General features: G+C 37.6%; 1 protein-coding gene across 2 annotated transcripts in view; it reads left to right on the top strand.

Annotated features, from left to right (window-relative positions):
• The window catches only part of MFSD14B (major facilitator superfamily domain containing 14B), an 81,534-nt gene that overhangs the window by 30,419 nt on the left and 38,463 nt on the right, over positions 1 to 12,652 (top strand). Inside the window, exon 2 of one of the 2 annotated variants that reach the window (XM_060015069.1) lies at positions 1,539 to 1,634. The exons of the other annotated variant lie outside the window; for it this stretch is intronic. Coding sequence (XP_059871052.1) covers positions 1,539 to 1,634 — 96 coding nt within the window. The remainder of the gene's footprint in view (positions 1 to 1,538; positions 1,635 to 12,652) is intronic. 2 annotated transcript variants of the gene reach the window in all.

Raw genomic sequence — 12,652 nt, 5'->3', positions numbered from 1 at the left:
TTTCATAGCCTAATGAGTGGGAGGAGTATTCCAGCTATTTTGGGGAAGGGATGGGGATTTCCAGGAATTGGGCCATTTCCCACTTGTTGACCTTTTATGGTCAGCCTTGGAACTGTTATGGCACCTGTGGGTGTGTCATTTAGTGTGCTGATGTGTTACAGTGAGCATATACTGAGGCTCAAGGTCTAGTGGAAGTCGACTTGTGCGCCATCTTGAACCTAGTTGGTTCTAACCAGTTTATCGTGTCCTCAGGCCATGTCATTCTTTTAAAGGTTGTGCCCTGCCCCCTTCCTGTCTCAATGCCAAATGATTATCTAATATATAGTACATATTGAAATTTTTTCCTCTTGTCTCCTTTTTATCCAGGATCCAGTTCAGTATCCCCCATTTGTTTTCTATGACTCTTGTTTCCTTTAATTTGTACAAGTCTCCTACCTTTACTTTGGTCTTTTATGACATTGACTTGTGTGTGTGTGTGTGTGTGTGGTACGTGGGCCTCTCACTGTTGTGGCCTCTCGCGTTGCGGAGCACAGGCTCCGGACGCGCAGGCTCAGTGGCCATGGCTCACGGGTCCAGCCACTCCGCGGCATGTGGGATCTTCCCGGACCAGGGCACGAACCAATGTCCCCTGCATCGGCAGGCGGACTCTCAACCACTGCGCCACCAGGGAAGCCCCGACATTGACATTTTTAAGGAGACCAGGCCAGTTCTCTTGTAGAATGTCTCACAATCTGAATTTGATCATTTCCTCATGATTAGATTCTAATTAAACCATGCAGATGTGCTTTTACCTTTTGAAGTCTTAAAAATATAAGCTTAGGAATAATGGGGATTTTGCAAAGTCTTTTGTAAGTATCACTTCCAGTTATTACAAAATGCTAGTACAGCACTTGATTTTGTAAAAACCATTGGCACAGAGTCAAAGAACATTAAATTGAGTGGACTTTTAGGTTTTATCTCCAGAAGTCATAAACTGCAGAAAACTAGCAGAATAGGCACAGTTTTTCAAACAAAACAGAAACAGAAAGCTGGATTTTGACACCTTGAGGTATCAAAGTGTGTTTTCAGATTTGACCTAGTCCTTATTGTTCTTCCCCACCTCCTATAATTTTACGTCATCTGTGCTGCCCCTGAAGCTTTTGAGCATATCCCCTGCCTACCACTCTTGTGTAGCAAGGGAAACTTCAGGCTTAGGCCAAATTGCTAAGGAACACATAATTAATGTGTTCAGACAGAATATTCAGGTCCTGGAACTCCAGTCTCTTGAAGAAGCAGTTGATTTCCTACCAAAGTTCCAGTGATTTGCATTGATGGGACAAGTAGAAAGTCTCATCAATGGCACCTTCCATGATTAGGGAAGATGAAGAAATCAGAGATACCACAGAATTAAGTTTTATCTTAAATAATATAGGTAGGTCCTAAGTTTATTTTATACAGTTTGTGTGTGTGTGTGTGTGTGTATGTTAGATACCATTTTAGGATAATGAGTTTCTTATAGCTGTTTACTATTTTTCATAATAATTTCCTTCCTTTTTTAGCTACAAGGCTTTGGCCGACCAAGTGTACACCATGCTGCTCTTGTCATCTTCCTTGAATTCTTTGCATGGGGCCTATTGACAACTCCAATGTTAACTGTAAGTATTGCTGAACTAGGTCCTTGTTTATGAGAGCAGAGACATTGTTAAGCATATGTCCCCAGAGCTATATGTCTAGGTATGTATTTGAGAGTAGCTCTTGACAATAATTTAAGACTGTTCACCATTGGGTTGTTTCCACTGTGTAGACTGTGAACCACCTGCAACTAAATACCTGCTTATTAAATATTCCTGGGTAGCAGGGCCACTCCCAGAATCTCGGGAGTGCTGTGAATGAACTACAGTCTGTATATCTAGGAAAATCTTTAAGAAGTCTTTAAGAAATTATTGCAAAGCTTTGTTGAAGTTTGTAACTTCCTTTGTATGGGTGTAATGACCTTTGACTTAAGCACATAGTAACAGGAGATTAGTAAGTACCGTTTAACAATGACAGTGATGAATGTAAGAATGCCCCGATTTCCGTTTTTGATAGCTGACCTACAGCCATTTCTTTGTAGAAGCCGTTGAATTTCTTAGTAAGAACTTGGATGTTTGATATATAGTGTGGTTAGAGGGAAGGGAGATGCTGAAGAAAAGATTGGGGTGCAGATTTTAGGTGCCTAGTAACTACTTAACACTTAGTTTTAGTAAAGGTATTTTTTAATTGGCCTTACAGTTCAGTTGACTTAAATTGTTTTTTAAAAATCGTTGGTTAGGGCTTCCCTGGTGGCACTGTGGTTGAGAGTCCGCTTGCCGATGCAGGGGACACGGGTTCGTGCCCCGGTCCGGGAAGATCCCACATGCCGCAGAGCGGCTGGGCCCGTGAGCCGTGGCCGCTGAGCCTGCGCGTCCGGAGCCTGTGCTCCGCAACGGGAGAGGCCACAACAGTGAGGGGCCTGCGTACTGCAAAAAAAAAAAAAAAAAAAAATCTTTGGTTAACCCTTCCCAATCACCAGCCTTACCAGAGAATCCCTTCGGGTTCAGATAAACTTTGTTCCCAAGTTAGGTTTAGAAAATAGAGAACTTTAGAGGATGACTATTAGCCTTACATATGACTTTGCTATACCCTTTTTAAAGTTTTTAATTCTTTTGGCACAGTTAAAATTACATTTTGGATGGAACAGGTTAAAAAACTGCCTGTGTTTTTATCCTCTATTTTATTCTTTTTCATTGCATTTCCTTTTTCTTCATAATGCTTTACTGCAGGAGGTAACTGGTTATTAGTTAATGGGGGATAAGTGGTCTCCATTTTAAGTTTCACGAAATCCTGCGTGCTGTGTGAATCACAGTCTCTAGTGCCTAGGGCTGCCTGGAACACAGTTGATGCTCAACGTGTATTTTCTTTGAACAAATGTATGTGTTGTGGGCACACACATAATGTGTTGTCAAGTTATTGCTTCTCCAAGACATATTTTTAGTGTAAATATAGACACACCATGCTGCTCATTTTAATAAACTGTTATAATAATTTTTTTTTTTTTCCCCCCCGGTACGCGGGCCTCTCACTGTTGTGGCCTCTCGCATTGCGGAGCACAGGCTCCGGACGCGTAGGCTCAGCAGCCACGGCTCACGGGCCCAGCTGCTCCGCAGCATGTGGGATCTTCCCGGACCGGGGCACGAACCTGTGTCCCCTGCATCGGCAGGCGGACTCTCAACCACTGCGCCACCAGGGAAGCCCATATAAAAATAATTTTTCATTAATTTTTAATTTTTGGCCCTAGTTCTCTGAATTTTTCCCCACAGTTTCTTTAGCTTACAAAGTTAAGAGTTTCAAACTAGTATTTTTCTGATGCAACCCGTTGCCTATAATTGCTAAATGTAGAAGTAATTCTGTAATCATTCTTCATTTGGTAAGAATTCAAATTGAAATGAAGAATGTTGTAGTGTTTTTGATACCATGTGAGGAATTCTAAAACCTCCTTCCAGATGGTTAAAATTCTTGGGCCTTTTTGACCCTAGACCAGATTATCAGATCCCTTTTAAATTTAATTAATAAGTTAATGGACTAATTAATGTACCTTCTTCCTTCTTACTGCCCAAAGCAGATAATTTTCTTAGGGTTACTGTGTCCCTGTTAGACCCTGCAGTGCAGTCTTAGAAACCAGCTAAGTGCTGCTTTACTGCCTCTTTGCAGTTTCTGAGCAATTTTGCTTCTTGCAAAGATTTGGTTAAAAAGAACATTTATGTGAGGAATACAGAGTTACTAGCGTCACTCTACAGTGTCATAGAAGAAGTGTTGTTGAGTTAATAGATGTGCTTATTCTCTTTCTCTAAGCTCTTGGTGTTGCTAAATTAAGCTAAATGTCCTTTACTTTCCTATCTCCCCCAGATTTTACACCACAGTTTAACTCTCTTTCTTTTTTGACATGGGGGGACTGGTTCACTCCTCCTTTTGAAAAGAAAGATCTCTTTTTTTCCCCCCTTGCTGTAGCTAGTGGGCAGCACTCTGTCCTGTTTCCAAAGCAAGAAAATACAGTCTTGAGATGAGGATTTGGAAATATAAAACAGTACATACATATTCATATATTGTCCAATCTGACTATCTCTGCATCCTAGCATTCATTAGGACCCTCTGTTTGAAGTAGTGTAGAACAATTTCTTCTTCTTAGTCATTTTCTCTGAGATTTGTTGCCTGTCTCATGTGGCCATGTCATAGATTACAACTTTAGTTTGCTAATTAAGCACCATCAGAAAGGTCTCCACCCCTAATACACTGAAGCAAAACCACAAAGTTGGCCTTACACAGTGACCTTAACCTTCTAGTAGTACTATTAGTTCTTCGTACATAAAAATGACCTTTCTCTTGTCTTACATCCCTGCCTGACATTCTACCCTCTACTCAAAATGTGCATCCTTTTAGAGGGCCTGATCTCATTTTAATATAAATAATCTGATTAAATTTATTTAAAAGTCTTTAGGTATATTTAAATAGAACACTTATTTCAATAAAGATATACTTAATATTCTTGTGAGTGAAGAATTTTAGTTTTGCAATTTGCAGATTTTCTTTTATAAGCTGACCTTCCTGGAATCCTGATAGAGATTCAAGGACTCAATATTCCTTACTATACCATCTTCTGTCTGTATGGTGATCTAATAATCCAAAGAATTCTCTTTAAACACTTCCCTGCTGCATTCAGTTTTCCTATTCCTTCTTACTTACTCTCAAAATATGTTTTCATTTAACAAACATATATTCTATCTCATCAGCCCCTTATTTGCTCCACAGTCCAGCGCTTCTGCTTCCTTTGCTTTAATCAGTGTTTCCTCTTGGGAGTTGAGGTGGATAGAATGGATAGAGCTGTTTGTCAGGCATTTTGGGCATAATACACAGGCACTTTGAGGCATGATTTGCTCTGCACATGAAAAGGAAGTAAGTTCTAACTATAGTCACATGGACACTGTTTGCTTTCTGGATTCATAAGATTTTCCAGGCTCATTTTTATGGTTTTGACAGGTTCCTAATAGTGTTTTGACCAAAGTACCCAGAACCTACCCTCTTGTGTGTCATATAATTATTAAAATAAGTAGCATTCACTAAAGGTATCCATAATATATGATGACAGTGTGTTAAATCTTTGCCTTCTTTTGCCAAGCTGACCGTTATGATATCATGAGTATTAATTAGACACAGTGACCTTTGTTTGGCATTTATTTCTGACCTATTTTTGTGTGTTGTATGTTGTAATCTGTAGCATGCTTTTATATCTATAAACTTGTGAATGCTTAAAAAAAACAATGCTGATTTCCAACTTACCTAATTAATACAGTTATAAGAAGAGTTGACATGGAAATACAAGGAAACTGTTGGTGGGTCTCTTCGGCTTAAAATTTGGTATATAAAATATTTAGTGTGCATTCTGTTTTTTTCATAGATTTTTCAGCATTTTAATATGTCATTATATTGTCTGGCATCCATTGTATCTGACAGGAAGTCAGCTGTTAATAAGTATTATTGTTCTCTTGATGTCAGGGGGTCTGCAAACTATGGCCCACAGGCCTAATCTGGCCTACTGCGTGTTTTTATGTGGTCTGTATACTAAGAATGTTTTTTACATTTTTAAAAGGTTGGAAAATATCAAAAGAAGGTATTTGGTGACACATGAAAATTATATGAAATTCAAATGTAAAATTCTGTTGGACCATGACAATGCCCATTGAATGTGACAGCTTTTGTTCTACAATGGCAGAGTTGAGTAGTTGCACCACAGACAACCTTACCTGAAATATTTACTATGTACTGTATGTTCCTTTATGGAATAAGTCTGTCAGTCCCTGATGTAAACGGTAATTCATTCCCTTTTTCTTGCCGCTTTAGAGATTTTCTCTTTGTCTTTCAACAGTTTGACTATGCTATAATGTGTCTAGGTGTGGATCTTTCTGTGTTACATTTTTTTTGGCCATGCCCTGCAGTTTGTGGGATCTTAGTTCCCTGACCAGGGATTGAACTTGCCCCCTCGGCAATGAATGCTGAGTCCTAACCACTGGACTGCTAGGGAATTCCCTTTTTGTGTTACTTTTACTTGGGGTTTGTTTGGCTTCCGGGGTCTGTAGATTAACATTTTTAATCAAATTTGGGAAGTTTTTGGCCATTATATTTTTTAATATTTTTGCTCCCCTTTCTCTCCTTCTCTTTTGGGACTCTCATTATACTTCATAATGTTTCACAGGTCTTGGAAGCAAAGTTCATCTTTTTTTTTCCCTCAAAAATTACTGTCAGACTTTTGACTTTTGATATTACAGGAGGTCAACAAATTCTGTCCTAATAAAGCTGGACAAAACAGTCAAAAACAACCATTTCAGTGCTCTGGGATTCAAAGGCACACAACAAACTGAGAAGCATTTATTTATTAAGCTACTAAACTTCAGGCAAGAATAGTGAGTTTGCAGTTCTGAGCTATATCCTTTTGCTATAATTATAACTGTGAGTATAACAGTTTCTGAGTCCTGTGAATCCTTTTAGCAAATCTCTGAAATCCGTTCTATCGTTGATGGACATTTGGGTTTACTGTGTTTGCCTATTACAAATACTGCTTTTGTGATATTTCTTGTATATGTCTTATCAGTTAAGGTGTAAACATTTTTTCTTGTTTCTTGTAATACATACTTAGGAGAAAAATTGGAGGGTTTTGTTCAATTTAGGTATATACTGCCAAAAGTTTTCCAGAGTGGTTGAATCAATTTACCCTCCAACAAGCCAGGCTCTACATCTTCATTCACAGTTGGTATTTCATTTTAGTCATTCTGATGGGTACAGTGTGGCCTTAATTTGCATCTTCCTAATGATCAATGAAGTTAACCCCCTTTATGTATATTTATTTGCCATGTGAATATCTGATCATATTTCTTTTCCCTCCTTGGATTGCCTTTTCACTCTCTTAATAATGTCTTTTTATGAACAGTAGTTCATAATCTTTACATAGTTCAGTTAACTGATGTTTTTCTTATGTTTGGTTGCTTTCTTAAAATCTTGCTAAAGAAACTTTCTTCTTCCCCAGAGCTTTATTGGTTTATTTTACACACACAGATCTACCATACATCTAGAAAAAAATCACTGTATTTTATAGTGGTCAAGATTCATTTTGGTTCATATATAGTTGAACCAGCATCATTTATTTAAAAAATCTTTCTTTCCCCACTGTATGTGTCAACTTTGTCATAAAGCAGGCAGCCATATTCATGTGGATTTGTTTCTAGGTTTTGTATTCTATTTGTGTATGTATCCTGTGTCGATACTATGCTGTGTTGATTTCCATAGCAATATCTTGATATCTTATATAACTTTCATAACTTGGTTCTTCTTTCTCAAGATTGCCTTGGCTATTGTAGGTCTTTTCTATATCCATATACATTTTGTAGTCAGCTCTTCAATATTCACAAAATATCTTGCTGGGAATTTTGATTGTGATTGCATTACTACAGATTAATTGAGGGAGAACTGACATCTTTACACTATTGAGTCTTCTAATCTACATGGTATATTCTCCTTTTATCCAGTCTTTAAAACTTTCTCTGAATAATGTTTTACATTTCTCAGTGCATGAATTTTTCACGAGATTTATTCCTAGGTATTTGGGTTTTGATGCTATAGTAAATAATGTAGTTTTAAAGGTTAATTTTCTAATTGTTGATGGTACATAAAACAATTTGTTTTTGTGTCCTGACCTTGTGTTTAGTAATTTTTCTAGATTCACTTATTAATCCTCATAGTTTATCTGTAGGTTTTATACACATTCATATCTTTTGTAAATAATGACAGTTTTTAACTCATTCCAATCCTTTTTATTTTTATTTCTTTTTCTTTCTTTGTTGTATTGATTATGACATCCAGTGTAAGGTTGAATAGAAGCAGTCATAGCGGGTGTCCTTATCTCATAAATGATTTGATATTCTAAAATTCACCACTAAGTATGATGTTTGCTGTAGATTGTTTTTATAGACACTCGTTATCAGAGAAAGGAAGTTCCCTTCTGTTTCTGTTTTGCTTATTGTTATAATGAATGGGTGTTAACTTTTATCAGAAGAAGTTTCTGCATATAACCAGACAATTAGATTTTCCCCTTTATTCTGGTAATGTGGTCAGTTATATTGATTTTTGAATATTAAGCCACCCTTGTATTCTTGTAGTAAATTCCACTCAGTTATGAGAAATATATAATTTTAAAAACCATCACTGGATATGATTTACTAGTATTTTGTTCGTGTCTTTGTAATTATGGGCACAATAGAGATTGGAGTGTAATTTTCTTTTCTTGTAATGTCCTCATCATGTTTTAGTATTAAGGTTTTGTTGGCCTTATAAAAATTAATTTGGAAAGGGTCTCCTCATTCTCTGGGAAAGTTTGAGTGAGATTGCTGATATTTCTTCTTTAAATGTTTGGAAGAATTTGGTGAGGCTGAAGTTTTTTGTTCTTTTGTTTATTTTAGCAAAGATTTTTAATAACATTTCATTTTTTTAATGAGATGTGACTATTCAGATTATGTATATTTTCTAGTGTCTGTTTTGGTAAGTTCTGTTTTTCAAAGAATTTTTTTCACTAAATGTATAAGAGTCTAGTTTATTAGCAAAAAGTTCATAATATCTTCTTTCCTTTTTTTTTTTTTTTTTTTTTTTTTGCGGTACGCGGGCTTCTCACCGTTGTGGCCTCTCCCGTTGCGGAGCACAGGCTTCAGACGCTCAGGCTCAGCGGTCATGGCTCACGGACCCAGCCGCTCCGCGGCATGTGGGATCTTCCCAGACCAGGGCACGAACCCGTGTCCCCTGCATCGGCAGGTGGACTCAACCACTGCGTCACCAGGGAAGCACCTACTTTTTTTTAAAATTGAGGTCTAATTGATGTATAACATTAGTTTCAGGTTTACAACATAATGATTTGATGTTTGTATATATTGCAGAATGATCACCACAGTAAATCTAGTCAACTTCCATCACCATACATAGTTATAAATTTTGTGTGTGATGAGAACTTAATTTTAAGATATACCTGCTTAGCACTTTTCAAATATGCAATACAGTATTATTAACTAAAATCAGCATGCTGTACACTACATCTCTATGACTTATTTGTTTAGGGTTTTTTTTGTCTTTTTTATTATTAATTTTTATCCGAGTATAGTTGATTTACAATGTTGCATTAGTTTCTGCTGCACAGCAAAGTGAATCAGCTCAATGTATACATATATCATTTCTTTTTTGGATTTCCTTCCCATTTAGGTCACCACAGAGCACGGAGTAGAGTTAGTTCCCTGTGCTATACAGTAGGTTCTCACTAGTTATCCATTTTATACATAGTAGTGTATATATGTCGATCCCAAGCTCCCAGTTCATCCCCCCTCCCCCCTTGGTATCCATACATTTGTTCTCTACATCTGTTTCTGCTTTTCAATTAGGTCCATCTGTGCCATTTATCTAGATTCCACATATAAGCAATATCATACGATATTTGTCTTTCTCTTTCCGACTTACTTTACTCTGTATGACGGTCTCTAGGTCCATGACTTATGTGTTTTATAATTGGAAGTTTGTACCTTTTGACCCCCTTCATTAATTTGCCTACTCCCTGCCCCCTTGCCTCTGGCAGCCACAAATCTATGAGCTTGGTTTTTTGCTTTTGTTTTTTTAGATTCTACATATAGGTGAAATTATACAGTATTTGTCTTTCTCTGTCTGACTTATTTCACTTAGCATAATGCCCTCAAGTTCCTTCCATGTTGTCACCAAGATTCCATTCTTTTTTTTTTTTTTTTTTTTTGGCGGTACGCGGGCCTCTCACTGTTGTGGCCTCTCCCGTTGCGGAGCATAGGCTCCAGACGCGCAGGCTCAGCGGCCATGGCTCACGGGCCTAGCCGCTCCGCGGCATGTGGGATCTTCCTGGACTGGGGCATGAACCCGTGTCCCCTGCATCAGCAGGCAGACTCTCAACCACTGCGCCACCAGGGAAGCCCTCCATTCTTTTTTTATAGCCGACTAATTAATGTTCATATATATGTGTGTATATATACACACATACATACACAGCACATCTTCTTCATCCATTGATGACCATTTCAGTTGCTTCCATATCTTGCCTACTGTAAATAATGACGTGATGAACACAGAGGTGCATAAATCTTTTCAAATTAGTGTTTTTGTTTTCTTCAGCTAAATACCCAGAAGTGGAACTCCTGGATCATATGGTAGTCCAATTTTTTGAGGAACCTCCATACTGTCCTCCAGTAGTTGCTGCACCAATTTACATTCTCACCAACAGTGCACAAGGGTTCCCCTTTTCCCACATCCTCTCCAGCACTTGTTATTTCTTGTCTTTTTGATAATAGCCATTCTAACAGGTGTTAGATGATATATCTCATTGTGGTTTTGATTTGCATTTCCCTGGTGATTAGTGATATTAAGCATCTTTCATGTACCTGTTGGCCATCAGTATGTCTTCTTTGGAAAAATGTCTGTTCAGATCTTCTGCCCATTTTTTAGTCACACTGTTCTGTTTTTTGCTATTGAGTTGTATGAGTTATTTATATATTTTGGATATTAACCTATTATAGGTACATGATTTGCACATATTTTCTCCTAGTTAGTAGGTTGCCTTTTCATTTTGTTGATGGTTTCCTTTGCTGTACGTAATCTTCATTCTTGTTATTAGTAATTTGTGTTTTTTCCCTTGGTTAATCTTATTGATAGTTTATCACTTTTACTAAGCTTTCAAAGAAGTTATTTTTGGCTTTGTTGATTTCCATTATTGAATGTTTGGATTTTATTTCATCGATTTCTCTTTTTTATTTTATTTATTTATTTATTTTTTTTGGCAGTACACGGGCCTCTCACTGTTGTGGCCTCTCCCGTTGCGGAGCACAGGCGCTGGACGCGCAGGCTCAGCGGCCATGGCTTACGGGCCCAGCCGCTCCACGGCATGTGGGATCTTCCTGGACCGGGGCACGAACCCATGTCCCCTGCATCGGCAGGTGGACTCTCAACCACTGCGCCACCAGGGAAGCCCCTGATTTCTCTTTTTTAAAACATTACCTCATTTCCTTATTTCTTTGGGTTGGATTTGCTGTTCTTTTCCTAGCTTCTTCATAAAGAAGCTTAGAACATTGATTTCAGCCCTTTTTTGGTTTTCAGTTACATGTATTTAAAACTAAATTCCTTTCAAGCATTAATATTGATATACATATAACTCATGAGGTTTAATTTATTATATCTTTATTATCATTTTGTTCATTCTTTTTTCTAATATTTCTTATAACTTCTTTGAATCACGGATTATTGGAAGTGTATTTTCTAATTTCTAAACATTTGGGATTTTTCTAGCTTGCGTTATTAGAGAACATATTGTGATGAATTGTTTCGGTTCTTTGAAATTTGTTGAAGTTTGCTTTATATTCTAGTATATGGTTAATTCTGATAAATGTTCCATGTGATCTAAAGAGAGCAAGTATTTTGTGGTTGGAATAGTGTTTTAAGTGTTAACTATTTTGAGTTAATTATGTTTGATGCCTTTTATATAATCACTGAAGTTTTTGTCTACCTGTTCTGCCATATGTTGAGAGAGATGTGTTTCTCTTCTACCTCCATTATTGTTGTGCAGCTAAATTATATATTTTTTAAACAATATAATACATTGTTATATTTTATACAGTCAGTATTCAGTTAGATTTACCCTATTATATTTCCATTCTGGTGCTCTTCTTCCTCTTTCTATATTATCTTCTAATCAATTCTTGAAGACTTTCCTTACTTGTTTTGCTTTGTTTGGTGCTGGTCCTTGTGTAACACATTGTTTTTAATGCATGTGGCATCCTCTTGAAACTTTTGGAGGACACTTATACTTATTTTAAAGCTTTCTTCTGTTTCCTACCATGATTTGGTTATTTGGCAGTGAGGTAGATTATCTTTTCCTTTCTATGTTCTTTTTTGTGCCTTCCAGTGTTTTTTTTCAACTTCTTTTGTTGAATTTTATACATATTTATATTTACAGATGAGGGGGTAGGTCAGGGATTGTGAAAACAAATGTCTTCTGGGGCTATGCAAGTGTAGTAAACGTGAGAAGTGGGGGTAAGAATGGGTTGGTGTTATCGGTGGAATACATGCTCTTTCTACTGCAGCAGCCACTATCTCCTTAGCCAGTCGATGACATGGCAGTTCAGGCCCCATGTTTTGAAATCTTCTGACTTCCTATGAAATACTAGAAAACCATATGGAGTTTGGTGAAATTTCCTGAAATCTACACATGACAGCCAGCTCACTTTGGAAAATAAGAGTCAGAAAGCATATCATTTTACCAATTTGCCACCCATGTTCTAGACACCTCAGGTAGCTTATAGAGTGTCATTCTCCAGCCCAGGTGGAAATCCCTGTTCTGTAGTACCGAATACAAGCACTGCTTGTAGGAGTTCTGGAAGTCTGGGTGCTCTGGGATTTCCTCTGTAGTGCTGAAGTAGTTTCTCAAGTGATTGTAAGGCTTTGTGGCACTCTTGGCAGCCATAAGTGACCTGGGAAACTAAGTTTTGAATCCCACCCCCATTCAGTTCTGCACGTATCCCACTTACAAGGCCCACTTCAGAGAACTATGCTTGTGATT

This window comes from Delphinus delphis, chromosome 6 (assembly GCF_949987515.2).
Source record: "Delphinus delphis chromosome 6, mDelDel1.2, whole genome shotgun sequence".
Taxonomy (NCBI): domain Eukaryota; kingdom Metazoa; phylum Chordata; class Mammalia; order Artiodactyla; family Delphinidae; genus Delphinus; species Delphinus delphis.
This window is presented reverse-complemented; position numbering and strand designations above follow the sequence as displayed.